The sequence below is a fragment of the Schistocerca serialis genome, chromosome 7, assembly GCF_023864345.2.
Source record: "Schistocerca serialis cubense isolate TAMUIC-IGC-003099 chromosome 7, iqSchSeri2.2, whole genome shotgun sequence".
NCBI lineage: Eukaryota > Metazoa > Arthropoda > Insecta > Orthoptera > Acrididae > Schistocerca > Schistocerca serialis.
Window position 1 is genome coordinate 391527842 of NC_064644.1, and position 21440 is coordinate 391549281.

Genomic DNA, 21440 nt, shown 5'->3' on the forward strand with positions numbered 1-21440 from the left:
CTATTGTTATTTAAAGACTACTTTTTTTAATGTTATAGAATGTTACAATTAGTTAAGTAAGTTGGGTTGCACATCATCTTTCGTCTCAGTTGGCGGGGGGATCCATGAGGTAATGTGGATTTCTATGGAATACTAAGTTTCCCTTTTATATGCTTTGGCTGATGAAGGAGGTTCATGGAAACTACATGTGGAACATCCCATTGTACGTGCTATTGTTTGATGTATGTGCAGACAGATGCAAAATGAAGTCATTTCAGCATATCGGCAAGGCATGATGCCAAATGCGTGTCTCCACCTGCTGGGGAGACCAGCTTACGCTTTGGCATTGTGGCTTTTAAGTGCCTTGGAAGTCAAGGAGAAAAGGAGTGCTTACAAGATTGTAAAGGATTGAACAACAGAAGAATCGTGATGAGAATGGTCATTTGGTCTCTAATGTCAAAGCATGACACATACATGTTACGATCTGTTGCGAGCTACAAGGTACGAGTGATCTGCATCACCTGCAGTTATGAAATTAATTTTGTAGTGGAAACATTGCTGTTATAATACAGAAGAATTAACAAAAATCTGATTATGTCATTTGAGTAGCTTAGATATATCAGAGCTGTCTTCCTGCACAACTGCGAAAGGAAGAGGTCACTTGGCACTGTTTCCACACAAGCAGTTAATTTAAACAACAGCAACCAAAAGTTATTTGTAGGTAAAGTTGGCACACACGTGCAACTGGATGGTAGATCGTACATAGAGTAGTCTACACACATTCACTAACTTACTCCAGTAACACTCCAGACTCACAGTAACAGTAACTGACAGGTATACAGCTCAAATATAAGGAGATGGAGGAGAAGAATGATGACTAATAGTAGTAATAATGACGATAATAATAATAATAATAATAATAATTACTAGAAGTAATAGTAGTAGTAGTAGTAGTAGTAGTAGTAATAGTAGTAGTAGTAGTAGTAGTAGTAGTGTGTCATCCAACTACTAAACTGGAGGCACACACAATAAACCAGTAAAACCCAACATAGGGAATAATCTCATAGCTGTAAAGATGGTAGATTTTTATGAATTATTATTTACACTGTACCTTTACAGTATTGTGATATTTATTTTTACTCTCTCATGGTTCTCAGTTTCCAAATGCTACAAGGCATATCTTTCCATTCTTCAACATGCAAATTTTCCACTAAATTTGTGTTTAAAAAGTTGAATCATGGTTAAAAAAATATAAGCAAGATTTTCTGTAAATATGAAAAGGAATTGAAACTGTAGAGAGGCACTTTATTTAAAGGAATACAAAAATAAGTATTCTGATAGAAACATACGAACTATACAAAATTAATTCTAGTATTAAAATAAACAGTCTCATATTAATAAAACTATGTAATCACACTCAGTTGTAGAAGTTTCATTCCTCAATAAGCAAATCAAAACTGGTTTCCATCAATGTTGTTACACAGTATAAAAAAAATTACGTGACAATAATATGTATCAATATCGACGTATGTGGATTCATTACTTGTGGAAGACATAATACTCATAAAAAAAAGAGTAGTGGATGCTGACAATCAGAACTTAGCATAACTATTTTGTAATTATGCGAGTTGAGACATTTCTCTTAAAGAAATTTAGTTATTCTTCTGAGGTATTTTCACAATTACAGTCTTCACTTCACTGTATGCTTCTAAACCATATTCTCCCAATTCACGTCCATTACCAGACATCTTGAATCCTCCAAATGGAGCTTGTACATTCAGAATATTGTAACAATTAACCCTTGAAAGAAAAAAATAGTATTATTATTTTCCATAAACCACACATAATTTCTGTTCAAAGACAAAATGCTACACTAATTACATACACCATCCAATTCTAGTAAAGCATAGAGGAGGAAATGAAATGAAAATTCACATGTTAAAATGGTATGTGATGTTACCACAGTGATTACAAAACCGAGTCAGACTTACAAAGAACTTGGCAGTATGAGCCCACTTATCAGCATGACACTGCTCATCCTTTGGCCTGAGGGTGAGCACTTGTTTGGTTGGGAAGGGTGTCAGAACTGTTGTATACCCTCCTGAGGCAAGCTGGCCCACAGCTGTTGGAATTGGTCTTTGACATCCAGAATACTAGCTCTGGGGTGTTAACAGGAGCCTATGCATGGGCCGGTAATTCCCTAGTCTGGCTGCTGGTAGTCCCCAACCAATAGCATGGAATGACACAGAATGTTGCAGGGAATTCATTACTTGGCCTTAGATGGTAGGCTCAAATGTAAGGGATTATGAGTGCAAACCTTGGCAACGCACATGCCTGTACCTTCACGTTCCAACACTGGGCCACTATCGCATCTAAATGCCCCACAAATTTGGATACTGCACAATTTGAGCAGCTGGCCATTTGGAGATCCACAATGAGGCCTCCTGCAAACTATCAAGTGCAGATAACACTGTCTCATGGGAGCAGACGGGAAATGCATTTCCTTTACTGTAATCCCTCAACATCTGGAGCTGTTCATACCCTTTACATAATCTACCACCCCTGGTGGCAACAATGAGCATAAGCAACACTAATGCACACTGATGGCCATTCTGCCTGTCACAGAGAATAGTAGCTCTAATCATTTACACAGTCGCCAATGGTGTGTACATGCATGAAGTTACACTGACATCTGACAAGTCTTCTTTGTGCTACACTTTTACCACAAGGCAATTTATAATATATAATATTAATGTAAAAACCAGTCCATTTTTTTTCAAACAACTATTTCTATTCAAAGAGTTATACATATTCTGAATTACAGATAAAAATACTCTTACAGTGCCCTATCACTTAATCTCTGAACCTTGGCAAAAAATGTTTATTGAAAGACAGAAGATTAAACCAATGTACACACACATCATTACAGATTGCCGTGCACTTACACTGCTAAAGCCACGGCTCTTATGCTGCACAATGCCAGAGTAACATTTGTTTACTTAATTATCTAATTCTCAGTATAATGCAAGAAAAATAGCAAGGAAAAGCATATATTAAACAAGAAGAAACTTAACAGATTAAAGAGTGTTGCATATATCTTTAAAAAATGAATACAGTGTTTAAAGGACCACAAATGATGAGGTCATTAGAGATCAAACATGCCTGAGTTGACAAGGAGAGGGTACTGCATAAGCTGGGTCCTTTTCAAAGGAAACTTCCCCACAGTTTGCCTTGTGATTTGGGGCATCACAGCAAACTTAAATATGAGTGGCAGAACTACAATTTAAACAATACTCCTGAATGCAATTTCAGTGTTAACCACGATTCCACCTCAATCAATGATAAACTGTTCTAAGCCAGTGTGACACAACATCTTTCCTGGCTGCAATATAAAATGATCCATATAGTTTGAAAGTCTACAAGAACAGTATATTTTCATCTTCATGTATATTTCTACTGGGTTAGCTAGTAGGCTGGAAAGATGTCCAAAGCCACTATAATCAATGGAATACATACGATAAGAAAACCTTTCTCACTTGCCTACGTTATTTCTCAAATATGTATACTATAATATAAAGAAAAGACATTGTTAAACATTGTCGTGAAAAATGTCAATAAGTTGTGGATCAATTTTCTTCAAAATGTTATCCTATACTCTAATGAACATTCAGACGGACATGAGCTACATACTTTGACAATTTGCAGGTTTTCTGTAAAAACCAACTGCAGGAAAGAAACTTCTGTACTTTGTTGGACAAATGTGTTTAGTTTTCTTTCCCGCAGTCAGTTTTAACTACGATAGCAGGGCATTTAAACTACTCGACAGAGGTACGCACTAAACCTGCATGGTCTGCCTGGGACCATAGCCTCGACTGCCCGACAAGCCTCGACCTGCACTACCCAGTCAGCCAGTCGAGCCGCGCTGGGGCCCACTGGGCCGTGCAGTGTCCCGTTAGAAAATCCAAGTAAGCCAAGGCACCTGTGTGGCCCGGCTGCTCGTCAAGTGGCATGCCTGCCAGGCATTGCACAGTTGCGGGTGCGAAACAATCTCTGTGGCCCATTTGCAAGCAGCTTTTTACTTTGCACAGTATTTACCAACACAGTACTTTACATCCAATCTTATATTACAATAAAAGATGGCCGTAACGTGAACAACAACATGGTTATTCAAATCTCCACCACTGCTTGCAATTATTAAATCAACTTCTTGTTAAGTGCATGTGAAAAACCTCTGTACCTTACAATGCAGTGAAAATAGTTAAGTGGTCATCCTACCACCCTATTAATTAGCAATTTTTTGTAACACTAAGTATTTAAAAGTTTTTAGTGATTAATACAGATGTAAGATGGTTGTATCACCACAGAAATTTTCTCATACTGTATGGCTTATCTTTTCTCACCAGGTACATTTTCCCCTAGACAAAATCTGGCTTCCGACTGTAATGTGTTTCACACAAATTTTGTTAAAAAAAAATCAACAGTTGAAATTTAGTACTTCAAGGATGATACAAAAACCTGTTTAATGTGTAAGACTGTATGAACTGTTCATCAAAAGCCTTGAAATTTGGGAAATCTGTCTAACAACGGGATTCACAATCGCTTGGAAAAGGCAATAATTTTGGAATCCACATGAAGTGTAAATTGAAACTAGCAGCTACTTGAAACTTCCAGTGACTAAGTTACAGAAAAGAAATCTTTATCACCAGTAAATTTCTGTTAAGCTTAAAGATGGAGTTTCCAATGCTATCAGATAAAGCAGTAACAAGTTTATTACCTGTCTCGTCCACATATCAGAACGAAAAAGCTTTTCTTTCTTAAAAAATTCAGGAACAAACTTCACAAGGAAAGTAATTTGAAACTGTCTTTACCTTCTGTGTTTCCTAATTTCAAAGATGTGCCACATGCAAAGCAGATGAACCCTCTTCAACAAATTCCAAGGAAGGGAAGAGCCAGTCAGTTCCATAATGAAAACTTTTAGATTAACAGAAAAGTGTAAAATACTTTAATATTGCATACTAGAACTAGCAACTGTGCAAGAGAGCTGCTCTGCGATTTTCGGCAGAGGGAGTTTGAATAGGGCAAATCACGGCGCATGCGCGATGTCCATGGCTGCGCTTTTTTCGCGCACGTGTTCTAGAAACGGGGCGACGGTGTGCGGAGACCATCAGTCATACCTAGCCACGAGCAAGGTTGAACCACCTGAAGACATCTGACAATTGCTCCGAGGAAATATTGTGGAATTTGCACAATGTGATCCGGTGGCAAACCCGTGAAGACTATTTACAACACATCCGATGGGAAAGCTTTGAAGAGTCGCATCTACAGTAGGGTTTAGGAAGGTGTAATGCAGCCATCCAACAGCCCCTGGTCCTCACCATTACATTTGGTCCCGAAAAACGATGGTGCTTGGCGACCCTGTTGTGACTACAGAGCCGTGAATGCCAGAACAATACCGAACAGATACCCAATGCTGTTTTTACGTGACTACAACACTGCATTGAGTGGGGTAGTTTTTAGCAACTTGGACGGTGCAAAAGCGTACACACAGATCCCTGGAGCTGAATGAGACATTCCCAAGACTGTGACTGTCACTACTTTTGGCCTGTTTGAGAACAAATTTATGACTTTTGGACTCAGGAGCTCTTCTCGAACATGGCAACACTTAATTGACTCTGTGCTACAGGACCTCACTTTTGCTTTTCCTCTCCTGGATGACAAGTAGTCTTTTCATCATCAGCAGAGCAACATTGGCAGCATTTAATGGAAGTTTTTAAGTGGCTGGAACACTACAGTGTCGTCCTGAACACTGCCAAATGTGTCTTTGGCCATCCCATGTGAAATTCCTAGGGCATATGATTACAGCAGCAGGATCACTACCACTGCCAGAGAAGGTAGAAGCCGTCTTATGAATTTCACGCCCAAATAAGGCAAAGGAATTACGCCGATTGCTTGGTATATTAAATTTTTATCGCCATCACTTGCCACACTCTGCTGTTACAAAAACCAGTAATTGCAGTACTCAGTGGCTCAAAGACAAACGGTAACTCTGTTATAACATGGACCGATAGCATGTGTGTGGCATTTGAAGAGCACTGTAGATGCCCCACTACTGGTGCACCCTTAGCCTACTGCACCTTGTGGAGCACTTATGGCAGAGAACTTTCGGCTGTTTAAATACTTCAGGTCTCAACCAGAAGCTAGAGACTTCGTTACCTACACCAATCACAAATCACCAACTTACGCCTTTCACCAGAACAACACAAACTATTCACCTAGGCAACACAATCAGCTAATGTTCATCTCACAGTTCAGTATGGACGTCTGGCACATCTCTGGCATCGACAATGTGGCAGTCGATTGTCTGTCTCAGGTCAGAAGCATTACTAGCATGATTGATTACACCAAACTTGCCACTGCTCAACAATCAGATCAAGAACTACAAGGAATGTTATCAGCAGGAACATCACCATTGGATCTGCAACTTACCAAAATTTCAAGGAGTAATGTCAGGCTGAATTGTGACTGTAACACATCAAAACCATAGCCATTCCTACCAATTGCCTTCAGAATGAACGGCTTCAATATGCTTCATGACTTGTTCCACCCAGGTATTCGACTGACAACCCGCCTAGTGATGAATAGTTACGTGTGGCCAGGTGTACAGAAAGACTGCCTTAAATGGGCAAGGTGTTGTCTTAAATGCCAAAGACGCAAGATACACCACCACATGCAAGCACTGACAGGGAAATTTCCAATCACGATCGCCCTTTTCAGTCATGTCCACATCAACGTTGTTGGTCCATTGCCACCACCTGACAGCCGATGTTACATACTTATAACGATAGACTGTTATGGCAGAAACTCTGGCTGTCACTTTTGTGTCATATTGGGTGTCATGCTTTGGCTATCCATACCTGTCATGACAGATAGGGGATGGCGATTTGAATCCAAGCTGCTCAGACAAGATGTGAAATTTTGCAGCACAACTCACCACAAAATGAGGCGTTATCACCCAGCCAGTAATGGGATGATTGAGAGATGGCATCGCTAACTTAAGGCAACTATGCCAACAGTGAGATCATGTGGCCCAAATTCACCCACACCAGCCTCACGGACAGTACAGCTACCGCTTTCATGAATCAAGACTTTAAAACATGTTCACGCGTCATGCTATGCATGAAAGGCATCAAACTGTCATTGCAGCCACCAAACTCAGGACCCTACCTTGTAGTTGCAAGGGGAGAGAAGACAACTGACATTTCAATCAACAGAAAGGCGACCACTGTGTCTATCGACAGGGTTAAACTGGCTAATGTCTTCCAAAAAGCAGCAATGCCAGAACTTCCAAGACTACAGCTTCACCCAACAGCTGCCTCATCACCGCCTTCGTAGCTGCCAGCACAGATTACAACAGCAGTGGACCTACCAACATATACCTGAAGATCCAATCGCCGCATCCACTTTCCAGCTCACTACTTGGTATAATGCTCCACTTCCAAAATGGGAGCTGATGTGGTGAGATCGCGCAGTTACATAGTGTTTATCGCGCGTGTCATCTGTGGATGTTTAGAAGCAATTGTGCCGTCAATCATTTCACAGAAGCCACCAGAGGCTGTGTTTTATGTGTGTTTGTTGTCCTCTGATTGTGCTTTTTTTTATTATTTTGTATCTTCCATGCTGGTAGTTAGTTCACGCATAGTTACAAGATAACACTGATGTTTTTGTTCCCTGCATGTTGAGTTATTTTCAACTGCAAGCTTGGAATTATCGAGCAAGCCATGTAATCTTTGCAGTCTCCTGTGGCTGTGATCAATAAAGCTATATTAGTATTGTTCAAAGGCGTGTATGTGTAGTGCGGTTCCATTGATTAAGTACACACAGTTCTAACTGTTGAATGACAGTCTGCCCAGCTTGTACTCGTTTCTGTGGGAGGAGGGTGGGGTGATGGTGGCTGGAGCTACAAATCTCCGCAAATAGCAGCCTAAGGTGTTGGAGGTAGCAGTAGGGATACAATGACAGCATCTGCTACAGTAAAACTGGAAATTGGGGAATGGACCTTTGTCCCAGAGAGCCAACAGAGGTTGCCCCCACTCAGTGGTGGAGGGAGTGAAACTGTTAAAAGAACTCTTAAATGAAATCCAGCTAGTTTTTTGCTAAGCCAAAGAATGCGACAGCACTGCGCATGCAACAGTTTATAACGAATTCAGTTTACCGCTGTATTACGATTGTCAAAAACATGGAGAGCACATCTCCATGTGTGAATCGTGTCACGGCATGCCTCAGTCCACCAGGGGATTAGGACACAAAGCGGTAACGATGAAGTGCCAGGTATGGAATGTTCTGAAGAAGTAAGGATGATGTTCGTAAGGTACTCAACCTGGTCATCACAACTGGGAAAATAATGTTCATCTAAGGTCGGCAGGGAGGAGAAAAGTGTCCAGTTGGCCTTAGAAACTGGCCAGTTGGTTTTACACATGGGTGGGGTAAGAGTCAGAAAACAGATAGTGTACAGAAAATGGTCACCTGAGTATGTGTCAAAGAGAACTGTCCACTTGAGATAACAAGCAAGCTGTGCTGTGCAGAACAATAGATCAAATGGGAATATGTGTGCATGGAGTCTGAAAGGAATGTGGGTGCACCAATGTTAAGAAAGATGAGGTTGAGTTGATTGAGAAGGTCAGACAAAAGAGCACCTCTTGGACAGGTTCTTTAAGAGCTCCAAATGGGATGGTGCACATTACAGTCACCGAACAGCAAAAAGGGGGTGAGGGAGGTTACCAATAAGCTAGAGTAAGTCCACCCTATTGACAGCAAATCTTGGAGGGATGCAGACGTTACAAAGAGAAAAGATGGTGCGAGGAAGAAAAATGCTGAACAGTTGGTTGGAAGCTATCGCAATCTGCAAGACAGTTTGGCTGCAGAATGAGTAGCAGGCCTACCCCATGAGGTAGAATGTCATCCTCGGCATGGAGGTCAAAATGTACAGGAAGGAAACGTGAGAGATCAAAGTGGTCACAAGCACCCAATTTTGTTTGTTGGAGGTATAAAATAACCAGACACTGATTCCAAAAGCAGCTGTAATTCCTCCTTGTTGGATCCAATGGCATGAATGTTCTTGTGGAGAAGAGTAATAATGGGGACTGGGCTGGAGGGAACAAATACAGAGTAGTCACCTCGCTGGCTGCCAGGGGCAACCTTCGGAGATTCGTTGCTACAGGGCACAGAAGCTGCAGGATTCTGTTCCATGAAATCTACAGTGGTCTCAGCAATCTCTCTAGGTTAACCTAGAGATTCCAGGGTAGAACAATGACAGGCAGTTAGCACCAGTGAAACTGGCATCAGCCAGGAGGGGTATCACGATGACACCATAGAGGATCTCCAAGTCGGGGAAGGAGAATACCGTGTGCCTTTATTCAACTTCTTAAGCCTTTTTGGTTGGCACAAGAAGACACAGACAGTTGTTGGTTGGAGGGACATAGAAAGTCTTAACAGGAGTATTCCTTTTATTCTTTCTGGCTTGCCAGTTTTGCAGCAGGTAATTTTACTCCTGGGGGCGAATATCTGGTGGCTTGTCGTGCATAGGAGGAGAAGAAGAAGGAGGAGGAGGAGGAGGAAGAGGCTATCATGATACTAGGCGATTTTACAATTGGAGTGCTGACGTTCTTCACGGAGTGAGGCATAGCAAGACCAGTACCGTAAGTCACATGGTGCAATGCAGGGCTTTCGATTAGCCAACAACTTGCAAGCAAGAAGGTAAGGACCTATTCCTTCACCCGGATCTCCTGAATGGGCACGCTCATTGAGAAACATGGGTCATTCATGGGATGAGTGGCATGGTCACCATTACAATTGATACAGTAGGGAGGAGGAGACTGGCAATTGCCATTGTGTGCACCCCTATGACAAGTAACACATTTGCCCACGTTTTGACATGATATGCGAGTGTGGCTGAAATGCTGACATTTGTAGAAACACATCATGTTTGAAATGTACAGACCATGACGACTTCATAGCCTGATTTGATATTGGATGGAAGCACTACTCAATCAAATGTGAGAAAAAGAGTGTTTGTAGGCACTAAGGTTATGTCAATCCGTTTCATTACTTGACGGACTGCAGTGATGCGGTGATCTGGGAGTTAAATTTGGATTTCTCCCTTGGTCAGACCAACAAGTAGCCAAGTGTAAACACCACCACCAAAGAATTCAGTGTTTGATGGGCCTCAACACGAACGGGATAGGTGAAGGTGTAAGTAGTTGTTGGGCTTAAAAATAAAATTGGTCTCCAGAAGCAAACATTATCTAAGTGAGAGCAGGATTTCACAGGGCATGTAATTGCATCACAAACGTTTTGAATAACAAATGGATTAACTGTAGCAATGTACTAACCTCCTTCGGTATGTGATACCGAGAGGAACTGAGGTGCAGCTGGGAGACACTTTTGAATCTTTAGCCCATTCCATTTACGTTAAGTTGATGTAGACCAAGATGGCGATTGGGTCATTGTGGGGGGAAGACCCACGATTGCCAGTGTCTTCGATAGTGCCCACTTTAGGTGCTGTTCACACTTCCCAAACTCCTGACAGAGAGACAAACTGGCAATTTGAAAGGTAACAGCTAAACCAATCACCTGTCCCTCTGCCTGGCCTGTACCAGAGAGTACGTGCGAACTCCAACTGTCAATCCAAGGCTAGGAATTACGTGTTACCAAGCCACCTCTTACATGTCAAACATGTGGGCCGGCCTTCAGGAGCAAGAAGAAACAATGAGAAACCTTAAACACTCAAACAGAGGAGGATAGACATGCAGCACAGAAAGGAAAGAGGTGCTGCCCTAGCAATGTACACCCAAGGGGTGTTCATTGCTAGTAATGTAATGTTCCACTTGGTAGAGTGGTCTATTTCATTGATAGCTGCTGTTTTATTTCCCACTCCAAAATACTTCTACATTGCTTACACTCCAAAAACTGCTATATTGCTTCCTTTGTTGACATATTTGCAAATATATTTGACAGATTTCACAGAATCCCAATACTTGACATTTATGTGTGTTTTGCACATTTGAGAGAAATGAGGAATATGGTATAACAAAACGAATAGCAGTTTCACCATCACTGTTTTGTACTTTTAAAAGTAATATATTTGTTGCCATCTTCAGTTCATTGCCAACAGTAGACTTGGAAAGATAGTCTCTTGGGTACTGTTTAGTGCATTTCTCATCCTGGTGACAACTTCAAATAAGTCTGTATCAATGTCAACACCTAGTATTCCTGCTGTAAGGACTATTAATCAACCAAATCAAAATGCCTACATGTGACAATCCTCTCTTTTGGCATTCAGTGAACTAAATTAGCAGTCTCTCTCTCCAAAAACATGATGCTTGACAATAAAGTCCATTAAAGATTTCAATTTTTGTTTGAACATATGCACACACAAATATCATGGCAAGCTGACGATGATTAGCCAGTTAACAAACTTACTTTTATTTCCTCCCAAGCAGGAGTGCGTGGGAATACAACAACAACTTGTGGTCAGTCACATTCCCTTGAACGTCACTGAATATTGTGTGTATTCGTGCTATGGACACCCTGTAAATGTAGCTTGTAGTATGACTATTTTTTCCAATTCATTGGAACCCATCTACCATCGTTAACAACTGCATTACGTAAATGAATGTACTCTTCAAAACGCAACTTGGTTTGATTTCATTGAATGTAGTGGAGCTGTTCAGTTTAGATTTCTGTGTCAATATCAATGGCGTGTTAATGGAACGATTGTTGACATTTCAAGATACAATTTTCAGCATTTTCATGAATCTTTAATCGATGTAACACTACCTTTCTTATTTATTTCATCATCTGTTTGTCGATTTCTCAATCTGATGCTGAAATGATAGCCATCTTCTCCTTGCCAAAATAAAACTGACATTGCAATCCATCACGCAAGCGATGAGTTTTGGAGACTCACTCAACATCATTTCTGGATTGAAGTATTATATCACCTGAGAAACTCCTCACCAACTAGAACTATTGCTACTTCATGAATTGTTGGTGCATTTACCATATTTTGTGTTGGTTGACAGATGTTTCGTCTGCTCCAATTACAACTTTGTAACATCAGTGCCAATTGTTCAAGTGCAGTTGTGAACAATTAAATTAATTCAATGTGTCGATTGAATAACATCTGTAATGCAGTGACAATTTCTTGTTTAGTGCCCGTATTGAATCGACAGTTTTGACTGATTTGTTCATCAATGTTTCCCATGAAATAAATCTGGAGAAATTTGTGGCTTGCATCCAGCAGTGGTAGGTAGTAGTGATCCTGCACAATGATTAATTTGCCTTTGCACTTTCAATGTTGTCACACAATTTTTGCACGAGTTGTACTTGCACAATGTCATTTAAAAATGAGTTTTACTTCTACAAAAATGCAATTCTGTTGGTGACTGTAGTTCTGCTAGTTCCACTTTTCAACCCACACACATTTAATTCTTAAATCTGAAGGCACTAAAATACTCACATAATGTGTGAATTGCACGTGTGTGTGTGTGTGTGTGTGTGTGTGTGTGTGTGTGTGTGTGTGTGTGTGTGTGTTGACGAAGACCTTAATGACTGGAAGCTTTAATTGCGAGTCTTTCTGTAGGGCCTATCTGCGACTCAGCATCTCCGCTATACGGTGAGTAGCAACTTTCCTTTTCAATACTGTTGCATGTCTTCCTGGATTTTCCATTGTTTGAATTTTGCCTGACAGTTTTTCTTCAATCCTAACCCAGTGCTGTTTTCCTTTGTCACTAATTTCTTTTGCCTCACAATACTCAATGTCCGTCCTTCTTTCTCTTGTTTCCTGTGTTTCTCTAGTCACCTTACAAACTGCACTGCATGCTCTACTTACGAGCCACATTGTATCAACTGTCTCGGCTGCACAAAACAGACTGCTACAAAACCATGCGGATTGTTGGTGCAGCATCTTGTGTCCCACATTACTCCCACCGATATAATTAATCCTACACTTTCAAATTGATCACTCTCCCTGTGTCATTTCCTGCATTTTTGCACATTAACTCCCTCACCTTTCTGGAGCCACACGATCTTTTATCTCATCCTATGAACTCCTCCTTCCCCTCCCCCCCCCCCCCCCCCCCAACTCTTTCTCCTTTCTATCCCAGTTCGCACCCACTAATTCCACCTCATTCAGTCACATCTACTGTCCCCCTCCTTCACAATTATCCACCCTCAGACCTGCTACCCACGGTAAAATATATATTTTTTTACTTTGATCCTTGTGACTTTTCACCAATTTTAGTGAGTTTAGACCTTTTGCTATTGTTGACTCCCTCAGATTTCATCTTGTTTTGTCCTTTTGCATCCAATTTATCCTTTTCGTGAATTTTCAAGTGTATTTGGGTATATTTTTGTGAAACTTTTTGGACATAATTCTACATTATTTATGTAATGTTTCACATTTTTCCACCATCATGGTTCCTTGCTCCTTCCATGTGCACCAATACAGAAAAGTTTTCTTACCCCTAGCCAGATCCCAGTCCCACATACTGTTCCTGCGTTGTTGCTCGACTCATAAAATCCCCCCTAATGGCCTTACCATCAAATTACCCATCTCTGGCTGCCACCCCTCCTTCCACAATGACCTCCACCTGTTCATAATCCACCAATCCTTAGCCCTCACCAACATAATCCTGCAAAACCCTACCAACCAAGCCCAAAACCACCTTGCAGTACCTTCTCTCCATCCGCAAAATTCTCCTGCTATGCAATGCCAAATTACTGGAACCCATAACACACATTGAAACTCTTGTCCTGCAAGAACTTGAGCAACATGCACAACGCCATATAAAAAAGCTCTCCGCCTGCTCACTTCCTACTCCTGCCTTGGAGTACCACTGCCTCCCACCTCCCCTCATAGCTGACAAACCCTGTCTCTCAGACCTACTGCACTTACCCCACCCTCCAAAACTCCCTCTCACCATCACACAGACTCCAGAACCTAAACAGACCCGCAACACAGCCATGAACTTTCCCTCCAGATACCTTGGCTCCACATAAATATCAGTCCTTTCCAAAGGCCTCACCTTTTGTTCCACCCTGAAATTCAATCATGCAGGACGTCTCCCAGTCCCTACAATGGAAACACTTTTTAGCCACCAAACCCTACCAGTCAGACTCAACCAAAGATCAATACTGAACCTTGCCTAACTCAGTTCACTCCTCCATCCGACCGTGATTCACCCACACTGCCCCCAAATCACCCCCTGTCAAGTTTCCAGAATTTCTTAATCTCACACCTTGCCTCACCATCATTCCCCAAATTCCTCAACATGCAAAGTAACCTTACATCCGCAGAAAGAACCACAGTCCATCACCTAAAAAGAGATCCCGACCTTATAATCCCACCTGCAGACAAAGGCTCTGTAACTGTTGTTTTGAACCGCAAGGATTACCTGGCGAAAGGACTTCACCAGTTGTCAGATACATCCACATCTACATCTACATGGTTACTCTGAAATTCACACTGAAGTGCTTGGCAGAGGGTTCATTGGACCATTTTCATACTACTTCTCTACCATCCCACTCTCGAATGGCGTGTGGGTGAAAGGAACACCTACAAACCTTCCCACAGTGCCCCCATTCCAGAAATCCAGCAGGATCTCCAGTCACTATCCAAATCCTTAGGCCCATCCCAGAACCTCTCGCCGGAATTCATCTCTCTACTCACCCCTGTCACTTCCCGCACTTCTACTTTCTACATGCTTCCTAAAGTCCATAAACCTAACCAACGAGGATGCCCCATTGTGGCCGGTTACTGCACCCCCACAGAGAGAACCTCTGCTCTCTTAGACAAACACCTTCAACCTATTACTCAGAACCTACCCTCCTGTATAAAAGATACCAACTATTTCCTCCACCGACTCTCCACAGTTCCTGTCTCTTTACCCCATGGTGCCCTGCTCATCACTACTGATGGCCACCTCCCTTTGCACTACCATTCCTAATGCTCATGGTCTTACCACTACTGAACACTAACTTTCCCAATGACCCACAGATTCGAAACCAACAACCTCCTCCCCAATCGCCATGACCAGCTATATCACCACCCACAATTACTTCTCCTTTGAAGGCATTACCTACAAACAAATCTGGCGTACGGCTATGGGCACTCACATGGCACCATCCTATGCCAACCTATTCATGGGCCACCTAGAGGAATCCTTCTTAAAAACCTAGAATCCTAAACCCCTTCACCCACTTCAGATTCATTGATGACATCTTTGCTATTTGGGTCGAAGGCGAGGGCACCCTATCCACATTCTTCCAGAATCTCAACAACTTGTCACCCATTGGCTTCAACTGGTCCTACTCAACCCTACAAGCCACCTCAAAGATGGCTACATCAGTACCTCTGTCCATATCAAATCTACTAACCACCAGCAATACCCTTCACTTCGACAGCTGTCACCCATTCCATACCAAGAAGACCCTTCCGTACAGCCTAGCCACCCGTGCTCGTCGCATCTGTTGTGATGAGCAGTCCCTCCCGAAATATACTGAGTGGCTCACTGAAGCCTTCACTGACCATAATTATCCTCCCAACCTTGTACAAAAACAAATCTCCCATGCCTTATCTTTCCCCATCTCCCACCACCTCCCGAAGTCCCTCCGTCCAGCCACAGAGGCACATTCTCCTCAAAACTCGGTACCACCCAGGACTGGAGCAACTGAATCACATTCTCTACCAGGGTTTCGATTACCTCTCATCATCCCCTGAAATGATGAATGTCCTGCCCACTATCCATCCCACCCCCTCCCACAGTGGTATTCCGCCATCTATTCAATCTACACAATATACTCTTCCATCCTTACACAACCCCTGCTCCCAATCCCTTACCTCTTGGCTCATACCCCTGTAACAGACCTAGAAGCAAGACCTGTCCCATACATCCTCCCACCACCACCACCTACTCCAGTCCAGTCACTAACATCACCTATCCCATCAAAGGCAAGGCTACCTGTGAAACCAGTTATGTTATCTACAAGCTAAGCTGCAACCACTATGCTGCATTTTATGTAGACGTGACAACCAACAAGCTGTCTCTCTGCATGAATGGCCACCGACAAACTGTGGCCAAGAAATAAGTGGACCACCCTGTTGCTGAACACGCTGCTGAACATGATATCCTTCATTTTAATGACTGCTTCACAGCCTGTGCCATATGGATCCTTCCCACCAACACCTGCTTTTCTGAATTGCACAGGTGGGAACTTTCCCTGCAATACGTCCTACGTTTACACAGCCATCACACCCAGTGGTTTTATTTTTCCTCTTTTCCGCTACCCTCCCCCCCCCCCCCCCCCCCCCAACCTCTCCCCTGCCCTCCATCTAACCTGCAGCACTTCACTGTCCATCACTCCCCTCCCCACCCTCCTCCTTACCCCCACCCAGCTACCGCTGCCACCACGCATTGGTGCTGTTGCTCGCAGTGTGGTTTCAGTTGCCCGAGACTACAGTCGTGTGTGTGTGTGTGTGTGTGTGTGTGTGTGTGTGTGTGTGTTTTTATGAAGGCCTTAATGGCCGAAAGCTTTAATTGTGAGAGTCTTTTTGTTGTGCCTATCTGTGACTCAGCATCTCCTGTATATTCTGAACAGCAACTTTCTTTTTCATAATACTGATACATTATTTATCCATTTTTCCAGTCACCACACTTGGATGAAGACTGTAATCATAATTAGCTTTGTGAGGGGGTGCATCAAAATGCAGATCAGCATGCAGTGTTTGTATGGATCAAGAAGAGTGTACTCTAACAGTATCCAGTCTTGCTTTTGGTTGTTCAAATGTTTCAGATGAACAGGATTAAGCATTGTGTACTCTTGTGACTCTTGCTTCTCACTGCTTTTCTGTTTCTGAAGCTCATGATGCTTTTTTCTTTTGTGCTTGAGGAGTGGATTGACCAGTCAGTTGTCACTTGGGTGGCATAACTGATTTGACAGCAAAAGCAATGCTTTTTGATGAAAAAAAAAATTGCAAGTGATATCTACTACCAAATGTAAACTGGCAATCCAGAATTCACTAACACCACCACTTTTTAATTCCCATGTGAAACTAAATGTCGTCACTTTTATTCAATTCAGTTCAGTTATGTCCTCCATGTGCACTCACAAACATTGAGAAAACAAACTGCCCATAAAAGTACATGAAATACATTTATTGAAACCACTACAGTAGTTTGTAAAATTGATTTGCTAATTCAGAAACCCCACAGACATGTGTACAACAACGCGGCAAAGTTTCGTCACTATCAGATGTATGGGAATAGGAATGCATATGGCACGAAAACAATCACTCATTTGTATATACACATATCAAAGTAAGAAGTAGGCATAGTTATGGTCTCTGATGCACATAATACAAGGTCTACCTCCAAATTGGGGTGCGTAAAGTCATGAAAAACAATGCATTAAAACAAGTAGCTGGGGCTTAAGTTACAAAGCAAAGGATATCATTAACCAGCATAATAAAACAAGGAGTGGACCAGCATAATAAAACAAGGAGTGGACAAACAGTGTACATGATAGATGGAAAATACAAAAAAGATATTTCATGTATCAAGTAACAGAAAAATCTGTCTGAAAGGATTCTTGGTTTTTTACTTAAGAATGAAATGAGAGTGGTCTATCTTACTGAAAGTCAACTTCAACATAACATATGGCATGAAGAACGATAAGTTCATGATCAAAATTCCACGTCAAGTGTGGATAAGGTAACATATGATAACCATGTTTTACATATGTCAAATGAGCAGATTTTTTGATGTGTGCTTTAGAGTACTGTTTAGTGTACACTTGTGACCACAACCACCAACTGCGACTGTTGACAACTGTGTCTACCCTGCTTCCACTCTGTCAGGCTTACATATGCCAGCAGTTACTCCATTTTTTTTATTTTTTTTTATTTTTTTTTTTTTACCACTTTTCACTTTGATAAGGCTCTCTCTTATAATCAGTTTTATTTTGTGAGTATGTTTAATGTTAGATTTTTCTAAAGAGTTAGTTCTCTATACTACTACAAAGCTAACTGCAGCTTCAGTTTCAACAATCAAGAGGGCAGATACATTGGTCAGCCTGAACATTACGACCAACACCAACAGCAAGACTGAATTACCACACGGTGGCATTACAGGAACATGATGCATTAAGGAAAGCACGTAAGTGGACAAGAGACGAATGATAATCTTTCAGCAGTGATACGGACAACAAATGGGGAAACCCACTGACATAGGTGGCTCTGACAAAGGGCAGCTTGTTATGGCCTGGCACTAGGGAACAAGCATCTCTGAAACATTGAAGCTAGTTGGCCATTTGTTTAATACTGTCTTGAGGGTATATGGGAAGTACTTAATGGATAGTGCAACCACGAGTAGGCAACAAGTTCAATATCACCACTGTTGGATGCTTCTAGCTCTGCACAACAGGATAGGCAGCAATCTGCAGGTGTGACAGTAAAAAGCTTGTGCAGACAGAAGTGCTCTGGAACGCACCACTCAGTGCACAGTTTTTTAACCTGCAGCTGTGGAGCACATGAAACCAATATAATCCCACACTGGCCTAACAAAATCATCTATTACGATTGCAGCAGACACTATCTCTTCTCTGATGGACCATGGATAAATGAAACATGTCAGCTGGTCAGTATTATGTTATGGGGGACATTCACCTGGACTTCCATAGAACCTGTGGTAGTAATCAAAGGCACAATGACAATTATGGGCTATGTGAACATTGTGCACACTTGCATCCCTTTGTAACTGATGACTTCCCGAACTGGAATGGTGAATGGAACATTGGTTTTGGGGTATTTCTACAAGAGGCACTGAAATTTTAACTTCACTGCTACCTCAATCAAGAAAATATGGAAGAAGGATTACGTACATTAATTTTTTGTTGTAAACTGGGGAACACATTTGCAGTACAGCACAATAAAAAATGCTGAACACATTAAGATTTCATTACACATATGATGTATTTAAATAAATTTGAAGTATTACAGGCATTTTATTCACTTACCACACAGTTCCTGCCCTGATTCCTTGAAGCAGGTAATTTGCTTTATCAATGTCTTTCGTGAAAATGGCAGCAGCCAAACCATAGTCAGTCTTATTTGCTCTCTCAATCAGCTCATCTAATTTCTTGAACCTAATTAGTTGCTGAACTGGGCCAAAAATCTGTAAAAGTAAATTTAGTAATTCAACAATTTCATTTCCATTTCTGTTTGTAAAATATCCTTCATTTAATATTACACAACCAACTTTACCTCTTCCTTTGCAATAGTCATGTTGTCTTGAACATCAGCAAATACTGTAGGCTGCACAAAGTACCCTTTGTCTCCCAGACGTCCACCTCCGGCTAACATTTTACCTTTCTTTATAAGGCCAAGAACTTTATTGAACTGGTCACTGTCAATCTAAGGAAAAAAATACATAATTTTATAATTTGTAACCAATGAACTTAATTTTGTGTAAATACTCCATTACAGTTCAAGAGATTTATCATAATAATACTTAAAAGAAATTATTCTTAGTTACGAAAATTGTATACCAGTGGTCCTGATTCAACAGACATATCAAATGGATTTCCTGTGGCACGCTTCTTTGCCCTCTCTGCACTCATCTCCACAAACTTGTCATATATGGAATCTTCAATGAAAGTTCTGGAACCAGCACAGCAACATTGTCCCTGTTGCAAAACAGATTACACTTAACATTATTAATGGCAAGCTTCACGTGTTCAGAATTTTTGTATTTATTGCATATTCAGTTATACACATTAGAGATTTTGTCTGGAAGTGGGTTACACTAGTAAGAATAACATTTGTGAGCGCATGTTAATCTGCATATCTTCGAACATCAAACACGAAACGAAGTCCATACGACCACTTCAGGAATAAAACTAGCAAGGTGGCTAAGTTATTTACTGTCTTATTCCAAGTAGTACCCTGTGTTTTTGGTGAATCTGACAACTTACAATGTTATTTTTACAGCAGTAACAAACAGCATACACTCAGGTATACAATGCTTTGCTGTTCTGTTTGTTCATTGTCAGCTTAGCAACAGAATAGGTTGTGATTAAATCCACAGGTGACTCGCCACCTGTCTTTTCTGCTGTGTCTGGCAAAGTTTGATTTACGTGAAAAATTACAAATGTGATTATAGTTTCGTCTTGACACTAAACTGTGAATGAGTCCAAAAGAGGTCAGGTGAGCTATTTCACACATCAGAAGGAAGACAAGGGTGTATTAACCACATGCTGAATTTAAATGTGAAACACATGGAATCATCAATAATTAGAAGTCTCACTTCCTTGGTATCCACAAATAGTTTGGAGAGTTATTTTACACAACTAATTGAATGAAACTGTTACTTTCTTTCAAATCAAAACAACTAACCATTACACTATAATGTTTGAAGTGAGTAACAGGCACAAAGCATGAATATTTTTAATGGGACTCCCATCCCATTATATAGTCACAAAAACAGTTTTGTTGTTAAGGGAGACAACAACAACTTCCAACAATATTACACTGAATGTCTCGGCCCTTACCTCATATCATCAGCTGCCTGCACCATAAACATACAGCTCATTTTTTTCATTGTGCCTTACACTAGCTGAGTGCTCGTGTAAAATTACAATTTTCTTATGCACACCAGTTTCCTTTTTTTAGTTTCCAGAAATCACTCTCAAATGTTTTCCTGTCTTCTTACCTTCTCTGTATCAACACAAAATTATCCATTATGTGTTTCCACATATTGTCCATAATGAAACTGGCATTATTTCTTTAAAGGAAATAAATATGGATCTGAAATATGACTGTTAATGACAAAAGACTACTTGTGCACGCATTCGTGCCCATGCACACGTGCAGCTGGAGGTGGGAGAAGGCCGGGGGGGGGGGGGGGGGGGGGGGGGAGGTGGGGGGGGGGGGGAATCTGTGGCTAGTGATGGTAGGTGGGGGGGGGGGGGAATCTGTGGCTAGTGATGGTATGGTAGTAGCGAATTTGGTGGGGAGCAGGAGGGATAGAAGGGTGGGCTGGGAAAATGTGCAGTGCTGTTCATGGGAGCTTGCAGCAGGGATGTGGTTGCTGTGGTTGGGACAGAGTACGACTGCCAAGTGCAGCACAAAGGTTCGATTTATTTAGGGGGGGGGGGGGGGGGGAGGTAAAGAAGAGAAGTACCGAAGGGGAAAGAAATTTGTGGGTATGTCGGTGGAATAGAAGACTGTTGTGCTGCAGTGGGACAGGGAAGGGGAAAGGTGGGTGAAGGGCAGGGACAAATGAAAGTTGAGACCAGGGGACATGTTTATGGGAACATAGGATATATTGCAGATAAAGTTCCTACCTATGCAATTCAGAAAAGCTTGTGCTCATGGGAAGGATCCAGATGGTGCAGGCTGTGAAGCA

The 21440-nt window shown here is 41.6% G+C and overlaps 1 protein-coding gene across 1 annotated transcript in view; it reads right to left on the reverse strand.

The window, feature by feature from the left end:
- Positions 1-1263: 1263 nt before the first annotated feature.
- LOC126412833 (aldehyde dehydrogenase, mitochondrial) overlaps positions 1264-21440 on the reverse strand; it is a 106549-nt gene continuing 86372 nt past the window's right edge. Inside the window, exons 7-10 of the mRNA XM_050082678.1 lie at positions 19582-19719; positions 19298-19447; positions 19051-19208; positions 1264-1779 (exon numbers count right to left, since the gene is read on the reverse strand). Coding sequence (XP_049938635.1) covers positions 1632-1779; positions 19051-19208; positions 19298-19447; positions 19582-19719 — 594 coding nt within the window. The 3' untranslated portion in view covers positions 1264-1631. The remainder of the gene's footprint in view (positions 1780-19050; positions 19209-19297; positions 19448-19581; positions 19720-21440) is intronic.